The sequence below is a fragment of the Chenopodium quinoa genome, unplaced genomic scaffold, assembly GCF_001683475.1.
Source record: "Chenopodium quinoa cultivar QQ74 unplaced genomic scaffold, ASM168347v1, whole genome shotgun sequence".
In the NCBI taxonomy this organism is placed as follows: Eukaryota; Viridiplantae; Streptophyta; class Magnoliopsida; order Caryophyllales; family Amaranthaceae; genus Chenopodium; species Chenopodium quinoa.
The window spans coordinates 8280529-8307219 of NW_018742914.1; the positions used below are offsets into that span (position 1 = coordinate 8280529).

Genomic DNA, 26691 nt, shown 5'->3' on the forward strand with positions numbered 1-26691 from the left:
ATTTCAACATGCACTATTTGTTCAAATCAAGGAATTCATCCTAAAGCGCCCAACTGCATCAAATATAATCCAATCAAACCCAAAAACCAAATGGTGCTTTCTAGTAGCTTTAATTAAGATGGCCATGTGAGAATGATCATGCATGTATGTAACTCAGACACTCAAAAATTAATACATAAGGAAGCTATATATAGAACCCTAATGAATTGATAGAGTATAGAATCAATCATAGATTCTAATTTAACCATCAGCTTTTATAGGGCATAAAAACCAATCTATAGGAACTCTAACCATCAGCTTAAGCTTCTGTTAGAGCTTCAAAATTGGTTTTATCTCCATCACTATAAAATTATGAGGTTTGAAAATTAAAGTAAAATTAATCCTAAAATAGTTTGTGTGACTATTAATTTCGGACATGCATACATAATTTTAGTTTCATGCTCGCAGAGTTAGTGTCTCCCTAGATCTACCTTATTATTTCAGGTACAAGTCTTCCTTAATCTGTGCTCAGTTCCTCATTGATAACTTAGCTAGCTAGCTACTGAGACTGAAAGCTAGGTAATTCAAATTTTACACAGCTTACATGGTTTTCTAATATAGCAACTCCATCCTAGAAGAATACTCAAAATAAGCAATGCACTCTGAAGCTAATTTGATGCTCGATTTGCTCACACATCAAATTAAACTGCAACATTTCCTTTTCGATAGGCAAGCTTGTACACCTTTCTCAACTTGAGCTAGCTACTTGCTCCTAAAATTTCCAGTAGTAGTGCAGCTTAAATTGCATTGAAAAGTCAATTTATATATATGAGAATGCTTCAGATAGATCAATCATGAAATATGCATTTATCCTGAAGTTTTTCACTACTTGATCTGACATTAGACTTTGCAATAACAGCTAGCTAAGATAACGAGTGCACCAGAAGAAATCGGTCTATGGTGATGGTGAAATCAATTTCTCAGCTGCCAACGAACGTATGTAAGGTACTTACATACAACTTTGAGAACATTATAAATTAGCTAGCTAGTAATAGTTTCAGTATGAATTTTCACATAATAATGAACTGTTTTGCTGTTTTTAGTTTGTCTTAGGCTTTATAGCCTATCTGATCTGGTTGTATACAGAACAGTTAATGTATGCTAAAAAGAGTGAGTGTTTGATTTTCTTAAGGGTAAGATTTTGAGCTAAACTCGGAAAGATTTCCCCAACCACACACACATACACTGCATACACAAGCAAAGACAATTTGCATATGGAAAGCAATAGACTAGCTTGATGATCTCCCGGAACATGGTACACCCACGCTCATTTTTTATTTATTTTTTTCTATTTTTAATCATTCAGAGCTCTCCCAGGCCGACTCCACTAATGGGATTAAGGCTTTGATTGATTAATTCAGAGCTCTCTCAAATGAACAAAAGTGAAAAACTCGAGTATATATTAATGGACATTCCCCAAGAATACTTTCTATACATTGATATCCTAAGAACTTTAGATTTGTTTCATTGTTTGGATATGGACATTGAATGGTCAGCTGAGTCAATTAAAGAATATGGAATTGATTTATATATGTTGACTATAATGAACCTTATACATCATACTTTTAAAGTTGTATGTACTTAACTCCTTACTAATTTAATCTTGTATTTCCTGGGAAATGGCTAGAACATTTTGATTGACTGCTTAGAGATAACCTGATCATATCATGCAAAAAGCTAAGTGTCATTTTATCTTTGGCTTTAGATGAGCAATTTCTTACATTTAGGTGATGCTCTTTGTTACCTAAATTTCTCTTATCTTATCTTATATCTAATCCTGAACTTGTCTATCTAACCTTATTAACTCTTATATTATCTTTATGTCAACTTATCAGTACTTATCATACCTTATTTTAAGAGATCTTATTGAGCCTTATATAGGGTCCACGTTATCAAGACCATATTAGAAATTATTAACCCTCATCTTATATGTATGAACATATCAATCCTTATCTTATATTATCAGAATTGATTATCTTATTTGAACTTATTGGCCCGTATTATCTTATCAGCACTTATTAAACCTTAAATAACTGGGAAAAAAAATGTGAGAAGAATAGAGCCTTAATAGGTACTTCCTAGTTGATTGATCAATAGTTTAAATTTGGAAATTTATGACCTAGTCACACATTGATCAATGTCATTAAGTGTTTTCCTTTTTAATCTTCTTATATTCTGACCTTAGGGCTACATGTATCATATCCCTTTTTATATTCTAAAAATGCACAAATTCCTATCTTTTTTTTTTTATAACCAAACAACCAAATAAATGAGAACACAAAGTAAAATAACTTTGGTCACATTGAACATCTTAGTGTTAGAGGTCATTGATTTGGTTTATAATTTCAATTTTACTGTATTACAATTGATTTTCATATACCTTTATATAAAATACAAACTAACATTTGTATTTTCTTATAAGTATATGCTTCACAATAATGTTCTGTCTTTTTTTTTTATGATTATTTTCCTTTCTATTTTTTAGAAGTGAATGACTGAATTGTAAACTGATTAAATTTACTTTAACAAGTAAAAATGCAACTGATTTCCAAAATGTAATGAAGCAAACAACTTGAATCATAACAAAATTAGCAAGAAAAGTTTCAAGATTGTGAGTCCAATATCAAAATTAGAGCTTGAAACATGGACTTTACAAAGATATTTACAAAAACTATATACTCCATAGTAATCAATGCTTTGTTCTAGGTTTACAAAACATATATAACCTTATGAATAAAATACCACCTATAGCATATATACCAATTATAGTATGGTTGAATGGAAATTAGTTCTTAGTACTAATTATATATGCATTGAAAGAACATAATTAATTTTGGAATTGTGAATTACTCACACTACCACAATACGTATAACATCTGTGGCAAGGTAAAAATGAAGAGTAATTCATTTAAACGACGAAAATCCAACAATAAGCATCAATAAATCAATATAATGTTGTAAATGGCAAAATTCAAGCTAATGTGCTATTGATTCAATCATTCAATTCAAGACTAAGCTAGACATAGAATTGAAAAATAATTCAAATGTAAGCTTTCTTAATATATGGACATATTTCGAGCAAAGAGTACAACCGAAAATTCAAGATCATCAACAAGCTAAGAAGGAGCTATGTATAGAAATCCTTACATGAAAAAATAACTCTAATACCAAACCTCGAGCGTGCCACACCATTACCTAGTGCAGGATGTGATTGCTGTAAGTTTCCCAAGGTCTAGCATTGATGTGAATTTCTGCAAAACATATAATTAGCACATTAGTGAAACTAAATATTGCTAATCGAACTCATTTAACTCGTAAATTTGGACAAATAAAACCTGTGGACAGATTGATAATGTTCAAAGCAGGAAATCCAGTCGGCTGCAGAATCCCACTGTAGTAATTACAACTTTCAGATGCAGGTTTGTTGAAATAATCATTGTAATAATTACAACTATCTTGTTCATCTTTTGAGCTAATCATCTCATAATTGTAATTATTATAAGATGATCCTTTCGACTTGTTATTATAATTGCCCTTTATAACAACAGATTCTCTTACTGTACTACTACCCTCTTTGCTAATCAGTCCATTACTGGAAAGAGTATTATTATTATTATTGTTGGACATAATTGCAGGGTTTGATTGATGACAAATCATCGAACTCGACGAACTCTCTAGATGATGATCATCGACGATTTTTTTCTTTCGTGTTCTCTCCCTAGCGCGTTCCCTAGCCTCTTCTCTCCTCCTCAACTCATTGACAACATTTCGAGTATTATTAAGGTGGCTATTTTCTCTCCTCTTTCTCCTTTTACTCGACGATTTCTCATCATCATTGTTGTTACTAGTACAATACTCTTGATCATTGATGACGACAACTTCATTATCATCAGGTGTTACAGGAGGCTTTAAATTTGAAGTGCTAGCAAGCTCGTCGATGGCGGCCTTAGAGTGAGTCAAGAGCCATCCAAGGGTTTTGCTAGCCTTATCAAATCCTAACATGTCTTGAAGGTTGAAGAACTCGCGAGCAATGCTCATTGACAATCTTACCCTCCTATCTCTAACCCCTTGAGCAGTGGTGATCTTGGTATGCCTATCTTTCTTTCCAGCTGCTCTTCTAGAACTCGAAACACGTACATTCGACGGGCATAACAACCCATTTTGTTGGTTAATTGAAGGTTCAGATGATAAATTTACAATTGAATTGTCTGAAATAGGAGGATATGAAGTTGGTGGTAAGAACTTTCCATAATAATGTTGGAACAAAATATTGTTGTTGCTTTCTGGGATAGCGCGATTAGTAAAAAAAGATGGAGACTGATCATAAAACAAAGGATAAGAATTGTTATTATTATTTGATGAAAACATCTTTGAAAATAAAGATAAAGAAATAAAAACCCTTTTTATTTTTTGGAGGAAATTAATTAAATTTGATTGTGATTTCTACAAATCATGAGATAAAATAGATAGTACATAAAGGTGAGAAAAAGAAAGGGAGAAAGTGACAAAACCAAAAAAAAAAATAAAATTCTGTGGATGATGTATGAACAAAATTAATAAGGTAAAAAATTATCAAATAATAATATGATAAGATTTTTGATGTTTTGAACTCGATGTCACGAATCGAGCCCACTAGTAGTACAATGAAGTGAAAACCCAGATCTAGGAGTTGATGGCAAGGTTGTTGAAAGCCACTCACTTGTTTTAGAGAGAAAATGTGTGTTTTTGGTTGCAGATGAATGAAGAAGAAGGGAGAAAAAGAATATGAATATGAATATGAATATGAATGAATAAATTAATATCCGAAAAGATAAGATAATTTATGCCTTTTTTTTCTTCATAATATGGAATTTTGACCTTTTTGAGTAATACTGTTTTTCACTTTTGAAACAGTTTCAGATGTTTAATTATTTATGGACAAGTCATGTGATTGTATCTGACTGTAAATTCCCTTAATTTTTGAGTTATGAAGGTTTGGATAATTATTTATTTGAAAATTATTTATCAGATACAGTAGTACTAATACTAGTTGTGTTTTTTCTGCTGTTTTATATGACTGCTTAATTGGTTCATAAAACATTCATATGCATTTAATGCCTTCTTGATGACAGAACTGCAGAATTAGGGTTTTAAGCTTTTGGATTTGAAAGGGATTTTTTTTTTACTATTTTTGTTAAAATATGTTTTTTTGTTTACCTTTAAACATTAGGTCAAAGCATGCATGACAAATTTGCTTTTTGGTTTGAAAGGAGTCATAATGATGATGACGGCATTTAAACATGTTCATATCTTTGGAGGTATTACCCTACGTCCCAACACAGACTATACCGGTTAAATTTACTAATATTCTCGATAACTGCGTCATGTGAATATTACAGCTAAAAAGATGATTTTTATAAGAGGTTTTTGTTTCATCATGTCTTAAGTATAGTCTAGTTTCGGAAATAGACTTATATCATTGCTCAATCTCTGGGAGATGAGAGTATACAATTAAAACCACTTAAATTTGGTTCCTAATGTACTTGAACAAAATACCTAAAGTATGTTGGTACTTTTTGTCGCTTACAAATTTTCTTCATCCTTAGAAGTTGATACTGTATCTTTTTTTCAGTTAAGCAGTGTTGTATCTAAATGTGTTATTCTGGCCTTACATTTAGCGGTTTAGCCTATTGTGCCAAACCATTAAAGCAAACAAACATGAAAAAATTTGACAGACTTTCTTGAATCTTATCTCATTCACTAAATGTTTTATGTTTTGGCCACTTGGCTTTATATGATGTCTGAAGCCTAAATCTGTTCTAGCTTCTGCAGCTCATGAATCAAGCAAACAACAATTGCTAGGGCTTTAATTTGTGTCAATCTTGTTCTCTGCATTTATTTGCAACCTTGATTATTTGCATTTACTCCCTCTACCCCTATTTTTTTTTTAACCCCATTTGACTTTTCACGGTTTTTAAGACGCATCTTAACATGTATATAATTTCATTTTCATACGCGTAAAAATTATAAAAACTTGATATTAATAAAATATACAATGAGACGAATCTAAAAAGACCCCTCATAATAATATTATTTACTTGTTGATTAGTGAAAATTTATGGTCAAAGTTTTTGAAGTTTGACCCATTTATTGCAATGGGGCAAAAAAAATAGTGACAGAGGGAGTATTTGTTTTAGACAGAGTATCTATCAATGTTTTTAGCTAAAATTCTCTAGGGAATGCCTGGTTCACTTGTCAGTATGGATTAGTACTAATCAGGACTAAAACCATGATGACATAAGTTAGAATTAGATGCTTAATACTATGTGTTTGTTATTTTAATGAAAACAAATGTTCTTTTTCTTATTTATCCCTAAAGATTTGATATAAGTCATACTCAGATGCCTACATACTTTCCTTCAGGAGCAACCGAGCAGGCATTATTAGGGTAGGATTTCTTCTACTAATGTAAAAGTTGTTCTGCCCTATTTCCTCACATGCCAGTTGAATAAGGAATAAATATTATATTAATGAAATTCCACCTATGAATTCATCATCTCCGATTCATCCCATCATTTAACCTACACAATCTTTAATAAAAACGCCAAAACAAACGCGCAAATAATTTCTCCCTCCCAAGTCCCAAACCAATCAAAATGGCTAGGACATGTATGCCTAGGACGATCTGACCCATGAGGAATTCCGGTTTTAAAGGGTTGTTTTCCTTACAAAAGGGTATACAAAAAGGAGTAAAACAATTTGTCTTCAAAAGGAATAACATTAGTAGGGAAGAATTAACCAAAATGGTTAAGTTTAAACCCACCTAGGGTTGCTTCAGTTGTAAAATGCCGCTTTGAAGTAGCCAAAGGTCCATTGGTTGTGGCTAAGATTAGATCCGTACATGCATACATTCTCTCTCATCTCTCTATAAAAATTCTTAATTTCTTGCTTTGACAAAATTGCTACAAAACGACAATAGCTACAACCCTATTTTCCTTACTTTTACCCCTTTTAGCTTACCCCTCTCAAGCTAATTTCAAACCCTAATTTTTTTTTTTAAGTGGAATGACAAAAAAATAAAATTGCATTTTGCTTGTTGGCCTCTTGCGGTTTTCTTTCTATCACAGCTTATATTGTACGTAGATTTGTAGAAGAGATAAATCTAGGTGTATCATACATTGTTATTCGCAAATTAGAACATAAACTCGGTATTATCTTGTATCTCTACCTATAAGGTGGTATGAATTTGAAATCAGGAATGAATCTAGGCTTTTATATGGTTAGAATTTGACTCTTAATACGTTGTGTTTGGTTGTTGTTCAGAAGTGGATTTTTGCTTTTTATCTGAATACCTAGAGGTGTGGTATGAGCCATATCCACCTCCTCTTGGGTTCTAGACCCCATACCTTATGGGTTTGAGCCTTTGAGGTATGAATTTAGAAATTAAATTTTTCATAAACAAACATTAGGTATGGGTTTTATTCATTCCAACCCCATACCTCATATTTAAAACCTATGAACCAAACGCCCCCTAATTGATAGGGGGTAGTACTCAAGACCTGATATTGAATCTCTTCTACATCATTATCTTTGCGATTTGCTTTACACCCATTATTTTATACATTTTTTGATAATACATAACTAAAGATATTAACGGTAAAAATTAAGTCTTGAAGACTATGTAAACTGAAATAAGCATTGTATTATGAGAAGACTCCCTCTGTTTCACAATTGACATACTTTGACTTTTTTTACATTTACATATCAAGTTACAATTTATTTTTAACTAATGTATTAAAAACAAAAACAAATGGGTTTTTTTTTTTTTTTGTAACTAGAAAAACAAATGTAAAGTTTTGTTAAATACTAGGTATTAAAATGTTCCCTAAAAAAAAAAAGGTATTAAAACGTTATCATGTTATAGTTCTACTTTTATTTATAATTTTATTAAAATGTACTTTCTCCATTTCTTTTTTTTTTTCTCTTTATTTTTTAACTTTTATATTATGGTCAATTGTTTTAATACTTTGACTATAAAAAGTCACTTTTAGATACATCAAAACCATAATGGGAATCTTGTTAGATTCGACTTTAAATTTATTTTCTAAATATCAATTTTAAATTTTGACTCATATCATATTAAATATAAACGTGATTAAAGATGTGCATGGGTGACCGTAAAATTTAAAGGGTAAAATAAAGAGACGAAGGGAGTTATTACTCATATTTAAGATCAAATTAGAGCATTAACAAATGTGTAAAGTTTGACTATATCAATTATGTAACAGAGAGGTATAAAACTAATTAATGATTTTTTCAAAATAAAAAAATAAAAAACATCTACTCCGTCTTGGGGTGCACTGAGCATGCATATTCTATAGGAAATCAGACATTGGCTTAGGCTAGCTTTCGTGTGATAGTCTTGTAAGTAATTCCTAGTTCCACCCATACCCAAATAAAGTTAAAGTTTCCTAGCACAATTTAGCTATTTTTTTTTGTTGAAATTATAAATGTATTAATCGACAAGTAAAACAGTAGTATAATACTAGTACTTTTTTTTTTCCTCAAAAAAAAAAAAAAAAAAAAAAAAAAAAAAAAAAAAAACTAGTACCTTTTTTTAAAAGTATAGAAATTTTATTGGGAATCTTAGTGTACTTGTTTCTTTTGGTGGAGTATTTGCTTATTGGTTTTTTTTTTTTTTTTTTTTTTTTTTTTTTTTTTTGAAGAAGAGTACTTGCTTATTGTTGTGGTAAAAAATATTTTGTGTTCATTCTTCATGTGATGATTTTTCGAATTTTTTTTAATAAAAATTTATTCATAAATAAAAAGTCGTCGACATCTACAAAGAAATTTAAATTTAATAAATACATGACAAATGAATCAAATTTAGCTTTTTTTTAACAGAGCTACGATCGTTGTTGCAAATCGTACTTTCTTCATACCCTCTTTTATATCGTTGCGATTTACAGCCTTTTTCGACAAGGGGGTCTATCGATCTGTTGTATCCGTGAAGAAAATTTTAGACTGATTCATCTGATTGTAATCGAAGGATAAACCTCTTTTTCGATTTCGCACAAATCTTTACACATGAAACAACTTGTACTATACTAAACTCAAAAAACAAAAACAAAAACAAAACTAGAACAAAGTCCACTATAGGGACACTTTCTACACTCAAACCCACTATAGGGGTACTTATTACCGTCAAAGAGTGTAGATTTATTGAACTCAATAACAAAAACATAAAGAAACTAAAGGGAAAGGATTGAAAATAACCAAATTTCCAGAAATTTAACTATTTCCGACCTATGAAATACTTTATTTGAAGAACCCTAGAGAAGAAGAATAGAGAGGATTTTTTGAAATTTTATTCCTGATAAAACTGAAAACATACACGTCTCAAATCAAATTAATAAACTATTACTTGGCAAAAAAACATAGGTCCTTTTAGACAAAATTAAACTAATTGTTTTAGCTTTTAGGTTTGGAATAACTAGTAGGAAATAGTTGTATATTTTTTTAATGTAAGAAAAATAGAGGACATTAGAGACTCTTATCATGAAGGGAACAATTATAATACGGTGTACTTAGCTTAATGACTACTTCGTATTTGTCAAAGATTTTGTTGATTGTATGAATATACGACAAAAGTAATAAAGTATACGGAGTACATTGTTTACATGATAACATGCATAATCTTACGATATACTAGTACTATTTTTACCTAAATATAAATTAAAAAACTGCAATTCAATATCTATCTCGTCTAACATCCTTCGATTAAGAACTAGATACGTAGCCTGTCACCAAATTTAAAATTAAAACAAAAAAAATGCTAATATTACTCTCAAGTCAAGTTCAATTTTCAAAATAAATTCCTGTATTTGTTATTCCCTAATTATCTCACGAGTCATAATTACACGTAATTAAAATAAATTTAAATTCAGCGTGTTTTCTGTGTGGTCTGCTGACACATTAAAATACTGACCGGGTAAACCCTGATAGAATATCCCCTGGCCAATCAAGTAACTCCTGACCGACTGAGTAACCCCTTACCGTCCGAGTAACCCCTTATCAAGTAACCCCAACCATACGGTCTGACGAGCCACGTATGAAAATTTGTGGTTTAAATTAATTGCCTTAGCAAAAGCCTTCAAAATTGCATTAAAGACAATTCTTGTACACTTACATGGGTAATGTCCGTGATTAATGAAGAGAAGAAATCTCATTGGCTAAAATTTCAAGGTGCATTTTATGGCTACATAGTAGATACGAATGTAATGTCTTCCTACATTCATGTCTTTAAAAATTTCAATGCATGTAATGTCTTCCTACATTCATGTCTTAAAAAATTTCAATGCAGTGGTGCTAGACATGAATGTAGGACTTGTTCTTTTGAGCTTCTGAGCAGAGTAGGTGTCAGTAGAACAGAGCAAATAAAGTAGGTGTCAGCAGATTTTTAATACTAAGCACAGCAGGGCTCAGCAGAGCAGATCAGACCATAACAGCTCAAAAGAACAGGGTCGTCATGTACTTGGAAGTTTTTTATATCACGAAAATATTTACATGTAAAAATAGGAGGAAATCATCCCAAGTTCTATATAGCAGACAATATTACAGATTTCATTAACTCATAGATCAAGATCATATGCAATGATCGAGTGAGAGGTACATTCGTCAAAGAAGAAATGATAAGATCTAGTCGATTTTTGTATTTAAAATCTTGGATCTGCTATCGTTATGATATATGCCCACAAGACCATAAGTTCTTTATAGATTTAAGAAAGAACTAACCTTAAAAACGTTAAATGGAAAAGATTGCTGGTAATCCATATCACCATCAAACTAAAAGCATGAATAGTGAAAAGAGTTGGTTGACATTTCCTTTACGAAGAATTCTATTAAAAAAGTCCATAGTGAATAACTGATTTTTATCCTTGATGGAAAAAGTTAGGGGGGAAATTACATTTTACGAAACATAACTAGAAACTATTGATAAGGTGACATATATTTGTTGCCCAGTAAACAACCCTATTAAGTCCGTTATGAGCATAGTCTGAATACGACACAAGTCTACTATTTGAGAAAAAATCCAACTCGAACCCAACCCGTTTCTAGTCCTATCACTCATTCGCTCCTATGAGGAAGAAGTGACTTGTTTCTAATCACAAAAGCAGGGCAGTACAACTACAGTTATTTCACAAAATCAAACAAAACCTAGCAAAATTGTGTTCACAACTATGTTTAAGAAGCGTGGGATAACTTGAATCACCAATATTTGATCCCCACGCACCTGTTATTGTTTCCTTGAAAGTGAACTAATCAATGCTAAATACTAGGGAACATAATAACATCAATAATGCTCTAAATTTTGCATGACTAAAGATGAATAGTTCTCTTGTCATCAACTTGATTTGAACTTCAAAATTTGCATGAGAATATTGGAACTTTGTACATTGGATTTTCTCAATAGTATGAGCCACGAACAACAAAGATGATCAAAGTATCAAACCCTCACTCACACAAAGTTGTTTTTTTCTTTAATTAAACTTGTACTCCGTGATAAAACTAACTCGAAACTACAAGATATTTCAATTAGTAAAAATCAATTTAAAACACGATAAAGCTACTCCTGCCCTAAAATAACATAAACTACTTCCATCTTTGAATAGCAATATCATATACTCAAATTACATCTTTCATAATCGTTCTTTAGTGTTTTTAGAAGAAGATATTTACAATAATGTGTGACATTTCAAGTTTAAACAACCTAAAAATCCTGATTGCGGCAATATTACTCTATACGGAGTATAAGATAGTTTCAATATAAATGTGAACAACAAAAACACATACTAACTACTACTACTTTTTCTTTTCTTTTTTTTAATGACACATTTTCTATCAACTTCGGTTTTAAGTGAACGTTTTTCCTTATTGAAAACATTCTACAATTTTTTTAGTTTTGCTCCTTTGACATTACATTTTAAATAGTATGATTTCTCTTTTCTCCTAGTCTCCATTTTCACATTCATTATTATTCCCTAATTCTCTCATTTCACATCTTGATTTTTAATTCTCCAACAAATTACCCTATCGATACACCCTATATATTTCTCCTAAAACTCCACGTGAAAGCTAGTGTCTCACTTTAAAAAAAAATACGGTGAAAATACTATCTTGAGATGCAGGGAATATTTTGCTTTGCCATTGATTTTTGTTTCCCCTCTTTAATCATTGCGAGCGGCTAAAAAACAGTATAGCGTATAAATGACGAAGGAAGGTCGTATTCAAACATGATACCTAAAATGTTCATCACCAGACTAAGACTTCATTGGCATCTTTGGTTGGTTATATCAATGTTATGACAGTTATAGCAAAACTACAAAAGGTCCTTAACTGAGATATTTTCAAAGGGTCCCTCAATTATTAGTCAATTTATGGTTGAAGATAAGCCATGTTTTGATATCTGCATCATATTTTTCAATCTATGTATGCTTAATAGTATGTCCATAGCAAATTCTCTAGTATCAGGCCATATCATTCGTTTATAGTCTATTCATAACATGAATAAAGAGTACTGTGTTGTCCTTTGTTCATGTTCCAAGTAAAATGCCCTCCATTAGTAACGATACTGTTGAGGGACATGATAAGCTATATCATGGAGTTTTTGAGTATGACCATAACCATGGTGCCTTCTAATAAACAAATTGAGCCAAAAACATCAAATCTATCATCCTAACATGGCTTGCTACACTGTCGCAGCAAACCACCTCGCCAATGGAGGGATACAACAAAAACATCACAGCAATCACAGGATACAGCAGCCACACAACAAATCAGCAATTGCAGATTAGCAGAAGCTATCCAGGATCCCTGAATTTGTACTACCCCCTCCCCCCCCCCCCCCCCCCCCCCCCCCCCCCCAAAAAAAAAAAAAAAAAAAAAAAAAAAAAAAAAAAATCTCACTACCTCTCCAAAGAGTCATGAACTAAATTATAGGAGCCACTTTATTTGAAGTTGAAAGGCCAACAAGTAAAAATTAAGTCACAAGAGTCGCAGCATCAAAAAGATCAAGCAGAGGCCAAATAATTAGGTAAAGCCATATTCTATAGCTCTGTGCTGTTGGTCGTGAGGCCACTGATGAAAGTTTATGCACTTCACAAAAGTATATGGCATAATCATATAATACAGCGTGGAAGGAGTGAACAATCTCTAAAAGTAATTGACCAGTATGTTTTGACAAGAGCATTGCTCTTCTATAGCTAAATTATTGACCAGTACCATTAAAGACCTCGGCAACTCAGCCACATACAAACACAACGCTCATAATCTGACCTGTTATGTTAAATTTCTATCAAAAAGGAAATTAGTGAGATCAGCAAATAGAATGAAGGCCTGCTAAAAAGGACTTCACCCATCCGCCACAGCCGTAATGACAATGATTTACTACTAGTTTTAGAATGGATTATACCCTTGATTTTTGAGTTGCTACCAACCTGCAATATCTTATTGTCTACTTCGAAAGCCACACAACCAAACACATTGCAGATTGTACACAACAACTGTCAATAATTCCAGGCATACCGTCTTCTTCATGAGCCACACCCGTTAAAAACATTCCCAATACAAGGACATATCTAATCTTGTGCAACTAAACTTTACAAAGCAGACAAGGATAACAAGCCTTGATGAACATATTTGTGCAAGGCTGACTACTGATGTCAATGTGATGTTAAGAACAAGCCTTGAAATAAAGTTCTAGAGATTTTTTTCATTACTGATATAAAGGATTAGTAGTGAAAATAAGTGAGAAGACTTCCAAGATGAACAAGAAGAAATTTATCGTTCCAAAATTCATACAAGTACAAAACATCATTATAAGTGAAGTACATATCCCAGTCCAAAAAAAATACTTCTTCCGTTCTTTTTTTATTGCACCATGAGTGATTTCACGCTTGCCAATGCATTATTTTGCTTATTAATATCTTTAATTATACTTTTGTAAAAATTATAAAAAGTTGATATTTGAAAAGTAGATTTCGAGACGAAAATCTAACTAGATCCCACATGACAATGTTTTTCCTTACGAAAAAATCACAAAAGATGGTCAAAGAAGATTATGTGAATAGTGTAAAAGTCTTTATGGTGTAATAAAAGAAAAATGGAGGAAGTAAGTTATTAAAAACACAACTATCCGTGAGTCTGTCCTGTGCACCTCAAAGTAAAAATACAACAATATCCTCCCCATCAAAAGAATAAAAGAGACAGACAAAAGGAAGACAATGAAACTGCGGAATTTACTCAACGAAAGCTAAAATTCTTAGCCAGAATCCTCTCAATAACTAAATCCGTAAATATAGCCTCAATAACATATAACAATATCCCACCATCATTTTAGTAGTGTCAAATCCAAATCTAAGAAATTTATGCACACAACCCCAAAGCAAGGTCCCTAAATCAAATTGACCAAAAATCTCTCTGCTCCTAATTCTCCAAGCCTCTCCTATATGAACCTCAAGGTAGGATAAAACAAATTGCACCATCAAAAGAATAAGAGAGCCAGGGTACTGTAGACAACAACAATGAGTTGAACGGAAAAAAAATGGGGGGGGGGGGGGGGAAGATGAATAAATGCTAACTCCCTGTGTCTGACAGCCACTCCCAATGCCTAAATGGGTATAATTGTACAAACAATGAGATGATATGATATACAGAAAAATCCATGGCTTGACGCATTAATAGCCTGAACAACAAAATCAAAGGTTACCCACACCCCCTTCTGGCCTTCTCTCTTAAATCCAATCCTATAAAAATGTTACTTCGCACTGTCACCTATAAAACCATGACCCAGATAACATTCCTCCATAAGCTTGCAAACCTTAACCTCACTTGAATTCACTTGAAATCCTATATGACCAATATTCTCTTTATTTTTCTAATCTTCTTAAACCCTCCAATTCAAACTGCAAAGGGGAGAACACAAAGGGATAGCAAAGCAGTATTAAGTAATATTAGTATCCTTGAAAAGGCTTCCTTGACTATTTCAACCTATTGAGAACCTTCATAAATAGATGCTTAAAGATATGGATATCCCAAAAGGTTAAAGGTCAAACTAGAGTTTAATAATGAGCAGGGAGCCAGAGAGCATTTTACCAACCTCACAAGGCAGATTAAAGACAGCCTATTGTATGAAAGAAGAAGAATGGTCTCAAACTCTCAATAAGCAGAATCCATAGACCATTAAAGCAACTCCTAAATTGACCTTAAAACCAATGCACTGAGCATACCAACTTTAAAAATAAAAAGCCCATTACAGCAATTCATCTCGTTGATCTGAAACAAAGCCACTTTTCTAAGATGTCATTTTTAAAAAAAATAAACAAAAAAAATCAACAATTGCCTTCTTAAATAGCTCTGCTTCACAACATTTAACAACTTATTAGCAATGAAAGCTAGTGAGCTAGTTGAAGAATCTTACCTCCTATAAACAAAACATAAAATCCCCTGGCATGGCAGCTAATCTATCAGATAAAGCTTAGAACTGGCCTAATAAGTCCTAATATTTTCCCCAATGTAACTGGTATAAAATTAACTTTGAACTTGCAAAATTTCACACCTAAATCAAAGAACTAGAAAATTTCAGGCAACTAATTACTCATCATCAATGGGATTTCCCAATTTCCATAGAAGACCTCAACCTTGAAAGCTGTCCACTTCTGTTTTTTATAGTAAAAACAGCTTCGCCTTGTTCTCCTACAAGTTTCAACCTAATCATGCCACATTATTGCATGAACTGGGTACCACAAGTAACTCCCTCGTCTTTTTTAGTAGCACATACAGTATCTTCTCGCAAATAAGTACATTGGCAGGAAAAGAAATGCCGTACATATCACTATGATATCAACTCACAGTCACCAATATTAATTATTATGGCCTTCTTGAGGTTTGAACTCAGTTATTGACATGGCTTTGGACTTATGATGCAGTGGCCTTTCGTTCCTTTTTTATTCTACTCTCTGGCATTATCAAAACACTTTTCTTTCCTTTATCATAGTTGAAAGATGGTGATGTAAGATTTAGACGGTTTATGTATCTATCAAAACACAATTTACAGGGAAATAAAAAAAATGGATCCAACATGAGCTCTCTAAATTCACACTTAATTTTTCTGCAATATCTACGGTTCCCTCTGCCTATCAACATCATGTAAGCTCATTCAAAACACACAAACACCTTAAATAACCTATCAAAGCCTAATGCTGTATATTTCATTTCACCCCCATCTAAAGATAACTTCCTCTTCCATGTACAAAGCTTTACAAAACCTCAACATTTTTCCCAATTCTTAGTTGTCCTAAAGTCACAATCTTTAAATACTAATATCACCATATCTATCATCCCTCCAAACAAAAAGCTTCCCAATTACACTCTAACGCACTTCAATTACACTACCAAGCACCAACCCTCGTATTGCCCTTACTCACATGATCCACATGATCTCTAACATTAAGAATGTAGGATTAAATACAATAATCAACAGTCTACTAGAAGACAATCTTAGGTAACAGGCATCAATCCATCAAGAAAAGAAAATAAATCAGGAGAAATCAGAGAAATTTAAGTGAATGTGTCATAAAAGGTGATATATTCCTAATGTCAGTCACCTAAAAAAGGGATTGAAAAGCTTAAAAATAATTATTGATCAACTAAATTCCCCTTCCCAACCAACCACCATCCACTCAAACTATAAGATGACTCCAGTTATACAATAACCTCAAAATTGGAACTTGCCACCTTGATGAGTGGAAATTAAATCCTCAAAAATCGATAGGTTTCTTGTTTACCAACGACACCATTAATTTGCGATAAGCTAACCTTTTACGTCCTTTCTCAGGCAACATGAACATCTATTAAAAATTAAGGTATAAATCATCTTAACTCCAACAAGGTTGAATTTGAGTTTCAGGACCCAAAGACAAAAGACTAACAAAGAAGAAGATGATTGAATAGGATTTTAGAGCCATTCGTCAATCCCCAAGACCAGAACACCTCCTTTATTATTACCCGAAAAGATAAAATATTTCATAAAATATCATCAATTTCACCAACAAATTATAACCTTCCAATTATATGAACTACCAGCTACATAATATTGAGCATTCTGGTTCCAATGACATTCTTGCATAGCTTATATTTTCTCTGTAGAGTGTCAACCAATAGACAAGTTAGAAATGTGTCCATGTCTTAGTTTTAAAGGGCATAAGGCACACTAAGGCGCAAAAAGTCCTTGGAGCCTAGGCGCAAGGCGAAGGCGCGCGCCTTTTGTAGGTGAGGCGCACTTTATTCATATAGAAAAGAAATAATAATTTCTATTAAATAAGTGTAAAAATGAAATTATGAGAAAAGGTGAAAGGGCCATATGATCAATAACAAGAGGTCTTCAAATTGAATTATAGGATATGGGATTTCTCTCCACTAGAATTGAAGAAAACCTGCCCATAACAAAGTCTCATGATATACTTTAGGAAAAATAAACTTACACGCTATTGATGCTTTAAAACAAAAGGCGCAAAATAAGGCGCAAAGGCGCAAGAAGCAGCCTAGAAAAAAGCGCAAAGGCGCACGCCTTTTGTAGGTCTTTGAGCCTCAAAGAGCTAAGGCGCCAACTCTCGAGCCTCACTGTGCCTTGCGCCTAGGCGCGCCTAAGGCACGCTTTTTAAAACTAAGGTCCATGTTCCTCTCATATATCCACCTAAAAGAAACTTTAATCTCAGGACAAACTTGTTTTGCGTAGCAATTTAAAATCTGACCACGTTCTGATATCACCAAAATTACCACCTCCTTGAACATACAGATCCTAATCACCATGTTAGCACTCCTCATCATATTGTTACATATACAATGTGCATGCTTAGAATCTCTCCCTCCTTGCCTCTTGATAACTAACCTTCATATCTCCAAATTGAACTACGGTATATCCTAGTACCTGAAGTGGTAATATTAACCCAAAAAACAATAAATCATGATGTAGTCAAGGTTCATTACTAAGCGATGATGTCATAGTGTCATATATTGATTCACCATAAATCACGTTTCACAACTATGTTACTCGGAATCTTCATCGACATTTGGACATGGGTAGGACACTTAAACACTTCAATTAATTCAAAATCATGGAAAATTTTCATAAAATAACCAAGTCGGACACTTGGACGGACATGGGTACCTGAGTCCAAGTAATATAGACAAAGCACAGAAAGCTTAATGATCTCCATCCATATTTAGCAAGCACTATACCCCAAGATCAGGTTCGATCAACGATCTCCTAAAGACAATTAAACACATACAAAGTCCAAAATCAACACCAAAATGGGAGAGTAAATGATCACCTACCCATGTGTTAATAAAGATATCAAGGAGAAGAAATGACCAAAAGAGTATTAAAAATATTCCTAAAAACATTAGAAAACCACCAGAGTGATTAAAAACTGTTTTTGCATCTATCCTTTAGGAAGGAAAGAAAATACTAATAGAACTCAGATTATGAAGTCAATGACTATCCATCAAGCACCTCTATTCCTCTTTGCTATGTGCCATTGTTTAGGTTTACTTTTTTGGAGAAAACTTCCCTCAATCTTACATCAAACAATTCATTTAATATAGGAAACTACAGTTACAATCTTACAAACTTAAAGGTTACAAGCTTCAACTCCCAATACCACGAGACTTTAGCTTCCTTAAAGCATCCTGATGCTAATTTAGATAGAATTAGATGTTCTCTATAAATACCATTTGCAGACCAAAGCACTATAGCATTTAATGATTTAGTCCAACATATCATGGAGTTTGCAACTCAACACAAGAATAAACTTTCGTATCCAAAAGAGAATAAAAGAGATAGATGAAATCAATGCACATCATCCGAATCCATATAAATTTAATTCAACAACAACACATCTGAAGGGTATACTTCACCTAACACTACGACAGCACTCATCAATTTTCAGGAATTATGGGGTCAAAATGTCAAATCCTTATTCCCCTCCCTTGGGGTCTAGATTTTCTTGAGAAAAAAGACCAAGTAATATACACCACAGATAAGATAATACTATATATGACCACTCAAGACAGCTATATCTACAGGCCAACAGCCGTAGTTTAAGAAACGCATTGTAAGTAGCATTTCCAATCCTGTGTAACCATCAAAATGCCCATTATCAAATGTTTTGTTCCAAAGAGGACCCAAAGAGTATAACTGTATAAGACTAATCTGCCCTTGATAAATCAATATACGTAAACTTACATTAAAAAATCAAACTCTAACTAAAATCATAATCACTGCACTATCCTCTACTTCTCATATGTAATTATCTACAATCCTTTCTTGTACACTATACTGAAATAATGCAAAACACTACCATTTCACCTTACCTAATCGGCTAATCATCATCCTCTCCAAACAACAATTACCACACAATCACATATTCACACATATACACCTCCACATAAATAAGAGCAAAAAGATTTACCATCGTAATAGCTAAAACACATAGGAATCAGTCACATAACAAAACATACATTGGTGATCAAAGTCACACATAATCGAGCAAGCACCAAATTCCAATAGATAAATACAATACTCCACATATAATACATAATTAAGCCACCCGCAGCGAATTCAACAATTATCCGAATCGAAAATCTCAAATTTCACAATTTATAACATCACAAAGGGTCGCTCATCAGTCAAACTATACAACATTATAAGTAAAACCTTAACATTTTACCTTACACATCAGCCTCTAGCCTTAAGCTCCGCAAGCCTCCTTGTAAGATCATCCTCATCGACCTTCTCCGACGCCTTAGGATCAGCAATAGCATGTCCAGCAGCCTGAGGCAACCCCACAGAAACCTCAAGACCATAATCATCCGCCACCTGCTGCATCAAACTATTAACCTCGGTTTCGGGTGTCGAAAGCGAAGTACTCCCAGCCATTGAACTCTCCATAAACTCAGCCTGAACCTCCATATTCACAAATTGCTTCTCGAATTGGTCCATTGTTTCCGACATCTTCTGCAAATTACCCGTATTCAAGGACGATTCAAGAGATTTCACAATTGATCCCATGTTCTTCCCAATCATCTGCATCTTCGCCTGTGTATCAAGGCGAGCAACAACGGCATCAAGGCGAGACGATAATCGAAGGTAGTTCATCTGTTCTGTGCGCTTGCGAATGGCGTTTTCGGCGTAAATTCGAGCTCCATCAAGGTTACCTTTCTCGATTGCTTTCTTGACTTTGAGTTTCTCGGATTTCTCGTCTTTCTCGCACTTTCGAGCTTGACGTTGGAGTGATTTGGAGGTGAATTTGAGCTCCATGATCTGGTTCATCAGCTTCTCAGTGTTTCCCATGTTGAAGAAAGAGAAAATTTTGGCGATGATCGGAAATTAGGGTTAGGGTTTTGAGGAAGATGAAGTCTGATTTGCAGAGAGAATTGGGGACGAAGACGAATCGAAAAGTAAGAAAGCGTGGTCAGTCAAAGTCTCAAAGATTAGATATTTTTGCGCTTGCACAAGGAATCTCAGGAAATTACCAAAACGAGAACTTGTGTAGGGAATAAACCGATAAGGCAAGGGTTCGCTTTTATCTTGTTCCAAATCTCGAGTTGGTTTTAAGTCGGGTCATATCGGGTCTGGGTCATCAATTTTTCGGATTTAAACAGGTCAAATTATGATCAATTTCTGATAAAAATTTCGAGTCAGGTCAGCTTTTGACAACTCTATACATTGGCATATGTGCATAAGAGAAATGTTTATTTTATTTAAATAAGGAATAAGTAGTGACTAATAGTTCATCAAGTGTGATTTGAATGCGACTGGCCACATTATGTGGCCGCTTGTAAAAGACCAAAATAACCTCTATAACAATGATCGAGTAACCCCCTATAACATTGACGAAATAACCCCTATAAAACTGATCGAGTAACCCCCTATAACATTGACGAAATAACCCCTATAAAACTGATCGAGTAACCCCTATAACTCTAACAAAGTAACTGCCATGACAGTTGGGGAAAATCAAGTTCTTCCCATTTGCTACACCGCAATTGAGACATGTACTTCAATCAAAATCATGTACACAACATGGTACGAGTACCACTTTCTATTACTCGTATGAATTACTTGCGCGAAACACAATAATGATGTTAAGTTATGAAGTATCTGCACAATACACAATAATGATGTTAAATTAATTTTGATATTGATCGAATATTATTGGAAAATCCAGTTGTTGAAGCTAAATCAACTTGATGCAATTACATATCTTCATTATTCATCTGTACTAGTGAATTTCCATGGTTGTAAGACTTGTAACTCTTGACCTCTTGTAAGCATTGAATGACAATCCCGTATCAAGTTAAAGCAACTGGTAAAAACGGGAATTTGCAATTGGGCTCAGGAAGCCCACTAATGACTGCTTGATATGATCATATAATGGCTTAGACTGTAGCTGTAGTAGCGGAAAGGCACTGTTCTTTTTGGGCTAAACTGAAATAATCGCATACTCTAATCAAACGTCAGGGAGAAGAAGAGGCCCAAGTTTAGGGGTTTTTTTTTTTCCATCTTAATCGACAGACAGACCAACTCAATTACTATATCCGAAGTTACTTTAACTGAACTGCTATTCGTCATTCGCAAATTACTGGGTGACGTTCACATTTTTAATTGAAATGACATTTTTGCCCTTGTGAGTATTTTATCTATTTAAGGGTCCACCATGGGTAAATTTAGTTACCGACAACATTAAAAACATTACCGAGCCCACCACTTGTGTTAAAAAAATCCCGAGCATTAAAAAATCCCGGTTCCACCATTGTACGGTAATCCCGAGGAATTTAAAAATCCCGGGCCAGAAAAGGAAAGTGTACGGAGTGATGTTTTACGATGGACGACGACAACGTTCACACGCCGGAGGGTTCGACGGAAGAATCTGTAAGTATTTCAGAATTATTTTTTTTTTGTAAATAGGACATCCGCTTGTTTTTTCCGGAAATTTGGGGGAGATCCGCCCAAAATTTCCGGATGTCCCCAATAACATCCGGAAATTTCAGGCGGATGTACACATCCGGATGAAATTTCCGGATGTAATTGGGGACATCCGGAAATTTTGGGCGGATCTCCCCCAGATTTCCGGAAAAAACAAGCGGATGTCCTTTTTTTTGTTTTTTTTTACGTAATTGTTATTGTTATTATTATTATTATTATTATTATTATTATTATTATTATTATTATTATGGTTATTAATATTAGTTTTGTTAATTTTGTAAATTTCTGTTATGATTATGATTATTATTAATATTATTACTACTATTATATTAGTTATTATTTGTTAATGTTACATAGTTATTGTTGTTATTATTATTGTTATTGCTATTATTATTATCATTAGTATTATTATTGTTATTGTTATTATTATTATTATTATTACTATTAATACTATTAATATTATTATTGTTATTATTGTTATTTTTATTATTATTATGATTATTTGTATTATTATTGTTATTATTATTGTTAAATTTAAAATAGTAATCCTTGCGTGTTTTATTTGTTTGTATTGTTATTTTGATAGGATTCGGAGGTTGAAGACGACGGTGACGTTGTGAATTACAGTGCACATTTTGTGACAGACACGGTTTTTCTAACGTTTGACGATGCAGTTACATGGGCGGATGCTGTTGCAATAAATCTGGGATTTATTTTGGTGAAATCGTCTTTCAACAAACAGAGGGATGGTCGACCAGTTCGATATTTAAGATGTGACCGGGGACACATGAGTAAGCCGAGAGATCTTGAGAACGCAATTCGGAAGGACACCAAAACCAAGGGCATTGGTTGTCCTTTCTACATCAAGATATGTTACGAGTTCGTCACCAATACTTGGTTTATCCGGGCGAAAGATGATGTAACTGGGACCCACAACCATCCAATGATTGCGTATCCAGAGGGTCATCGTAAAATTAGTGGGTTGAGCCCGAATGCGAAGCAGGTTGTGCGTGACATGACGAAGTCTAAGGTTGCACCGCGTAACATCATGGCGACTATTGCGGAGCAATTTCCTGATGATCATCCCAGGCGCTCCATGCTCTTGTTAGGGCACCCCGATCCAACATCCCAGGCGGACGCACGAGGAATAGCAAGCTCTCTGGTCAAGGTCCCCTGCTGAGGCCGGAAACACGGAAAGTACTCGTAGATCCACGTCTGTAGAAGCGTAAGGCAGCCAGCGATAGAATCAGCATCTCTTCGTGATGCTGTACCCAATTGCCGGTACATGTATGCTAGCACAGCAGAACCCTAGGAGTACTCACTAATCTGAACATCCTCAACAAATAGCTCGTTGAGGAAGGAAGGATGAGTACGGTTTCCACTCTTGTCCAAAAACAAACAACCGCCGAGTATTAACCACAGGTACGCCCTGTAATGGAAACTGAAGGGCCTCTGCGCCTCCAAGGTCGACTCCACTATCCTCTCAGTCGGGACCCCACTACCCTGCCATACGGTTTTGGTACCGCACTTCTCATTCAGCTCTTCCTCAGTCATATCCAAGGTAACCGAGCACGCGTCCCGTAAAACGTTCGTGTTAGGAGTAGTGGAAACCGTGGAACCGTCGACACGAAGCCCTAGAATATGATACACATCATGCAGCATGATCGTGATCTCCCCAAAAGGCATGTGAAACGTGTTCGTGTCTGGCTGCCATCTCTCAATAAAAGCAGAAATTAAGGGCCAGTCAAATCGCCGGAACATGATCCCGGGTAAATGAGATAGACCAGTGCCATCGATCGGTTCCAGGTGCTTCGGCGGAAGACGAGCGCGCCAGTTACCCAATTCAGAACACAATTGTGTCCTGCTCAAACACCGCAGCACGTTTCGCTCCTGCCCACCCCATATGTAGGCAGACACGTGACCCCCAAAACTCGGAATAACGGTACCATCCTCAGGCCCACCTGGCATCGGCTCTTGCACCACCCATGACTCTGACGAGCTGGTAGAAGCTTGACCTGGTTCACTACTGCTAACATATCTCCCATGGTCACCCCTATACACAGTACGGTAATCCTGAGGGTCGTACTGTGCATCTCCAGCAGATTGACTTCCTCGATCTTCATCCTTATCCTCATCTGATGAAGGCACTCCAGTAGACGAATACATGGGGGCGCTCCCCTGTGACTGGTGCTCCCCCGACCAAGCACCAACAGTCCCATACTGCTGCTCATGCTGAAACGGTGCATGTGAAGGTCCTGCACCACCTAACTCCCTCCTAACAGACGCATTCAAACGTCTTGATCTTGCATGACGAGGACCAGAACCCTCAATCTGCATTAAAAAAATAAGTACAGAATCATATTTCAATAATAATTCATAGTCAAAAAAATCAAATCAAAACTATAATAAATCAAATCAAATATACAATAATAACAGCATTACAAATAATAACAATAATATTATTCTTACAATACTAATACACTACTAACAATAACAACACACTAACACACTACAAATAATTTTTTCAACACAATAACAGACCAAATCAAAACTATAATTAACCACAAAACTGCCAAAATTTAAACGCAACAACGACAATCCAATAAAAAAAAAGAATTACAATAACAATAACAACAATTTAAGTAAACAACCATAATACATAACAACAACAGCAGCAAAAACCAATACAAACCAAACCAAATTTACATAACAATAACAATACATAGCAACAACAAACTTACTTTAATGCTAAACTATAATTATTGTAAAACTATAATTATTGTAAAACTAAATCAACAAAAATTACATATCAATAACTATTGCAAAACTAAATCAAGAAAAAAATTATTTTAATGCCACAAATGAAGGACACAAATTACTTCAAAAAAAAAAAAATGAAGGACACAAATATTTTCAAATTAAAACATGAACCAAATCAACAAAATCGAGGACAAAAAAAAAAATAAGAAAAACATAAATTAAAAAACAAAGGAAAAACAGAAAACAAAAAAAAAGGTGGAAAAACAGAAAATCACAAAAACCAAAAAAAAAAGGGAAAAACAGAAAAGAAAAAAAGGGGGAATAACAGAAAAATAAAAAAAAATAAAAAAATTCTGGACAAGGGGACTTCCGCCCAGAAATTCCGGAAGTCCAGGGGAATTCGCAGGGGAAACTTCCGGAATTTCTGGGCGGAAGTCCCCTTGTTTAGAATTTTTTTTTTCAAAATTCAAAAATTTAAAACAAAAAAAAAAAATCACCGGCTCGCCGCCGCTAACGCCGCCACCACGACCACCAAATGTCAGCCTAATTCTCCGTCGGTCTGCCATTGTCGGATTCAACGTTTGATTGCAAGATTTGCTTGTGTTTGAGTAGCCTTCAACTATTTTGGTTTTTTTTTTTAAAAAAAAAATTCTGATTTTTTTTTTTTCAAAATTTCAGATTTTTTTGGAAGGTTTTAGAGAGAGAAAGTGTCAAAGAGTGATTTTGTGAGATGGGAAATGTCTCGTAAAGCCCTTACTTACTTTATCGAGTATTTATATACGGAGGGCAATTTAGGAAATTCATGTAAAAAATGTGAACGTCACCTAGTAAAATGCGAACGACGTTTAACAACACCCTATTTTAATCGTAACCTTTGAAGTTTTATGTTTTTTTTTATGTTTTTATTTAGAGTTACAACGGTGGAAAATGTGAATCTCCTGCAATTAGAAGGAAAGTTTTAACCACCTAAGCAAAAACAAAAACAAAAAAAAAAGTAATATATTAAAAATTATATCCAAACAAAGCTAGCAAGACCTACATGATTTTTTAATTTTTATTTGAATATATATATATATATATATATATATATATATATATATATATATATTTATTGAACGCTTGAGCTTATTTAATTTTGTTTTGAACTTATTTTGTTTGAATTTACTGAACTTATTATATACTTATTTTATGTGAAATTATTTATTTTAATATTATTTGTTTGAACTTATCATAATTCATTTTATTTTTTTTATAAAATAAGTTATACTACTAAGATGGAATAGACATATTCTCTAAACATTAGTTAAATAAGATAAAACGAAAATCATGATCAAAGTGAAACACGTAATTAATTTTTTTGCATTTAACTTGAAACAACAAGAGTATATAACTAACATAATGACATAGTGATATAGTCCAAATATAGAATATCATTTATATAGTCCATGTCATGCATGTAACATGTTCGGTAATTGGTAGTTTGGTCGATATTATGAAGAGCAACAATAGTTGGCTTCAAAAAAAAAAAAAAAAAAAAAAATGAAGAGCAACAACAGTAACGTATGCCTGGTTTAAAGTTTAAACCCTAAACGAATCAAGAGACGTATAAAAACAAGGGGCCGGGCCGGGTGGTCGGTTCTTGGATCAATTATTAGGATCATACACCCACACCCACACCCAAATCTAGTTGCATCATATTATGCATGCATCATCATTTTATTCATATATGCATGTATTTTACTGTACTATTGCATTTAATTTCATATGCAGACTATATGGCATTACATACATTCACCAAAACATGCAAACCCCCAAAATGATATTATTGATCCCTTTTTTTTTTTTGAAAATAGTAAATCTTCATGCTT

At 33.8% G+C, this 26691-nt stretch overlaps 4 protein-coding genes across 4 annotated transcripts; 1 reads left to right on the forward strand and 3 right to left on the reverse strand.

The window, feature by feature from the left end:
* Nucleotides 1–3095: 3095 nt before the first annotated feature.
* LOC110727795 (transcription factor CYCLOIDEA-like) lies at nucleotides 3096–4533 on the reverse strand. Its single transcript, XM_021907364.1, has 2 exons — nucleotides 3375–4533; nucleotides 3096–3290 (listed from the first exon to the last, which is right to left on the reverse strand). The coding sequence occupies exons 1-2, from the start codon at nucleotides 4405–4407 to the stop codon at nucleotides 3235–3237; spliced, it is 1089 nt and encodes a 362-aa protein (XP_021763056.1). The 5' UTR covers nucleotides 4408–4533; the 3' UTR covers nucleotides 3096–3234.
* Nucleotides 4534–19574: 15041 nt separating this feature from the next.
* Nucleotides 19575–20630, reverse strand: LOC110728170 (ESCRT-related protein CHMP1A). The gene has a single exon (XM_021907823.1). The coding sequence runs from the start codon at nucleotides 20426–20428 to the stop codon at nucleotides 19814–19816; it is 615 nt and encodes a 204-aa protein (XP_021763515.1). The 5' UTR covers nucleotides 20429–20630; the 3' UTR covers nucleotides 19575–19813.
* A 962-nt stretch (nucleotides 20631–21592) lies between these two features.
* Nucleotides 21593–23366, forward strand: LOC110728171. Its single transcript, XM_021907824.1, has 2 exons — nucleotides 21593–22009; nucleotides 22650–23366. The coding sequence occupies exons 1-2, from the start codon at nucleotides 21962–21964 to the stop codon at nucleotides 23241–23243; spliced, it is 642 nt and encodes a 213-aa protein (XP_021763516.1). The 5' UTR covers nucleotides 21593–21961; the 3' UTR covers nucleotides 23244–23366.
* Nucleotides 23367–23371: 5 nt separating this feature from the next.
* LOC110727729 (protein MAIN-LIKE 1-like) lies at nucleotides 23372–25815 on the reverse strand. The gene is made up of 2 exons (XM_021907310.1): nucleotides 25321–25815; nucleotides 23372–24394 (listed from the first exon to the last, which is right to left on the reverse strand). The coding sequence occupies exons 1-2, from the start codon at nucleotides 25387–25389 to the stop codon at nucleotides 23372–23374; spliced, it is 1092 nt and encodes a 363-aa protein (XP_021763002.1). The 5' UTR covers nucleotides 25390–25815.
* Nucleotides 25816–26691: the final 876 nt, after the last annotated feature.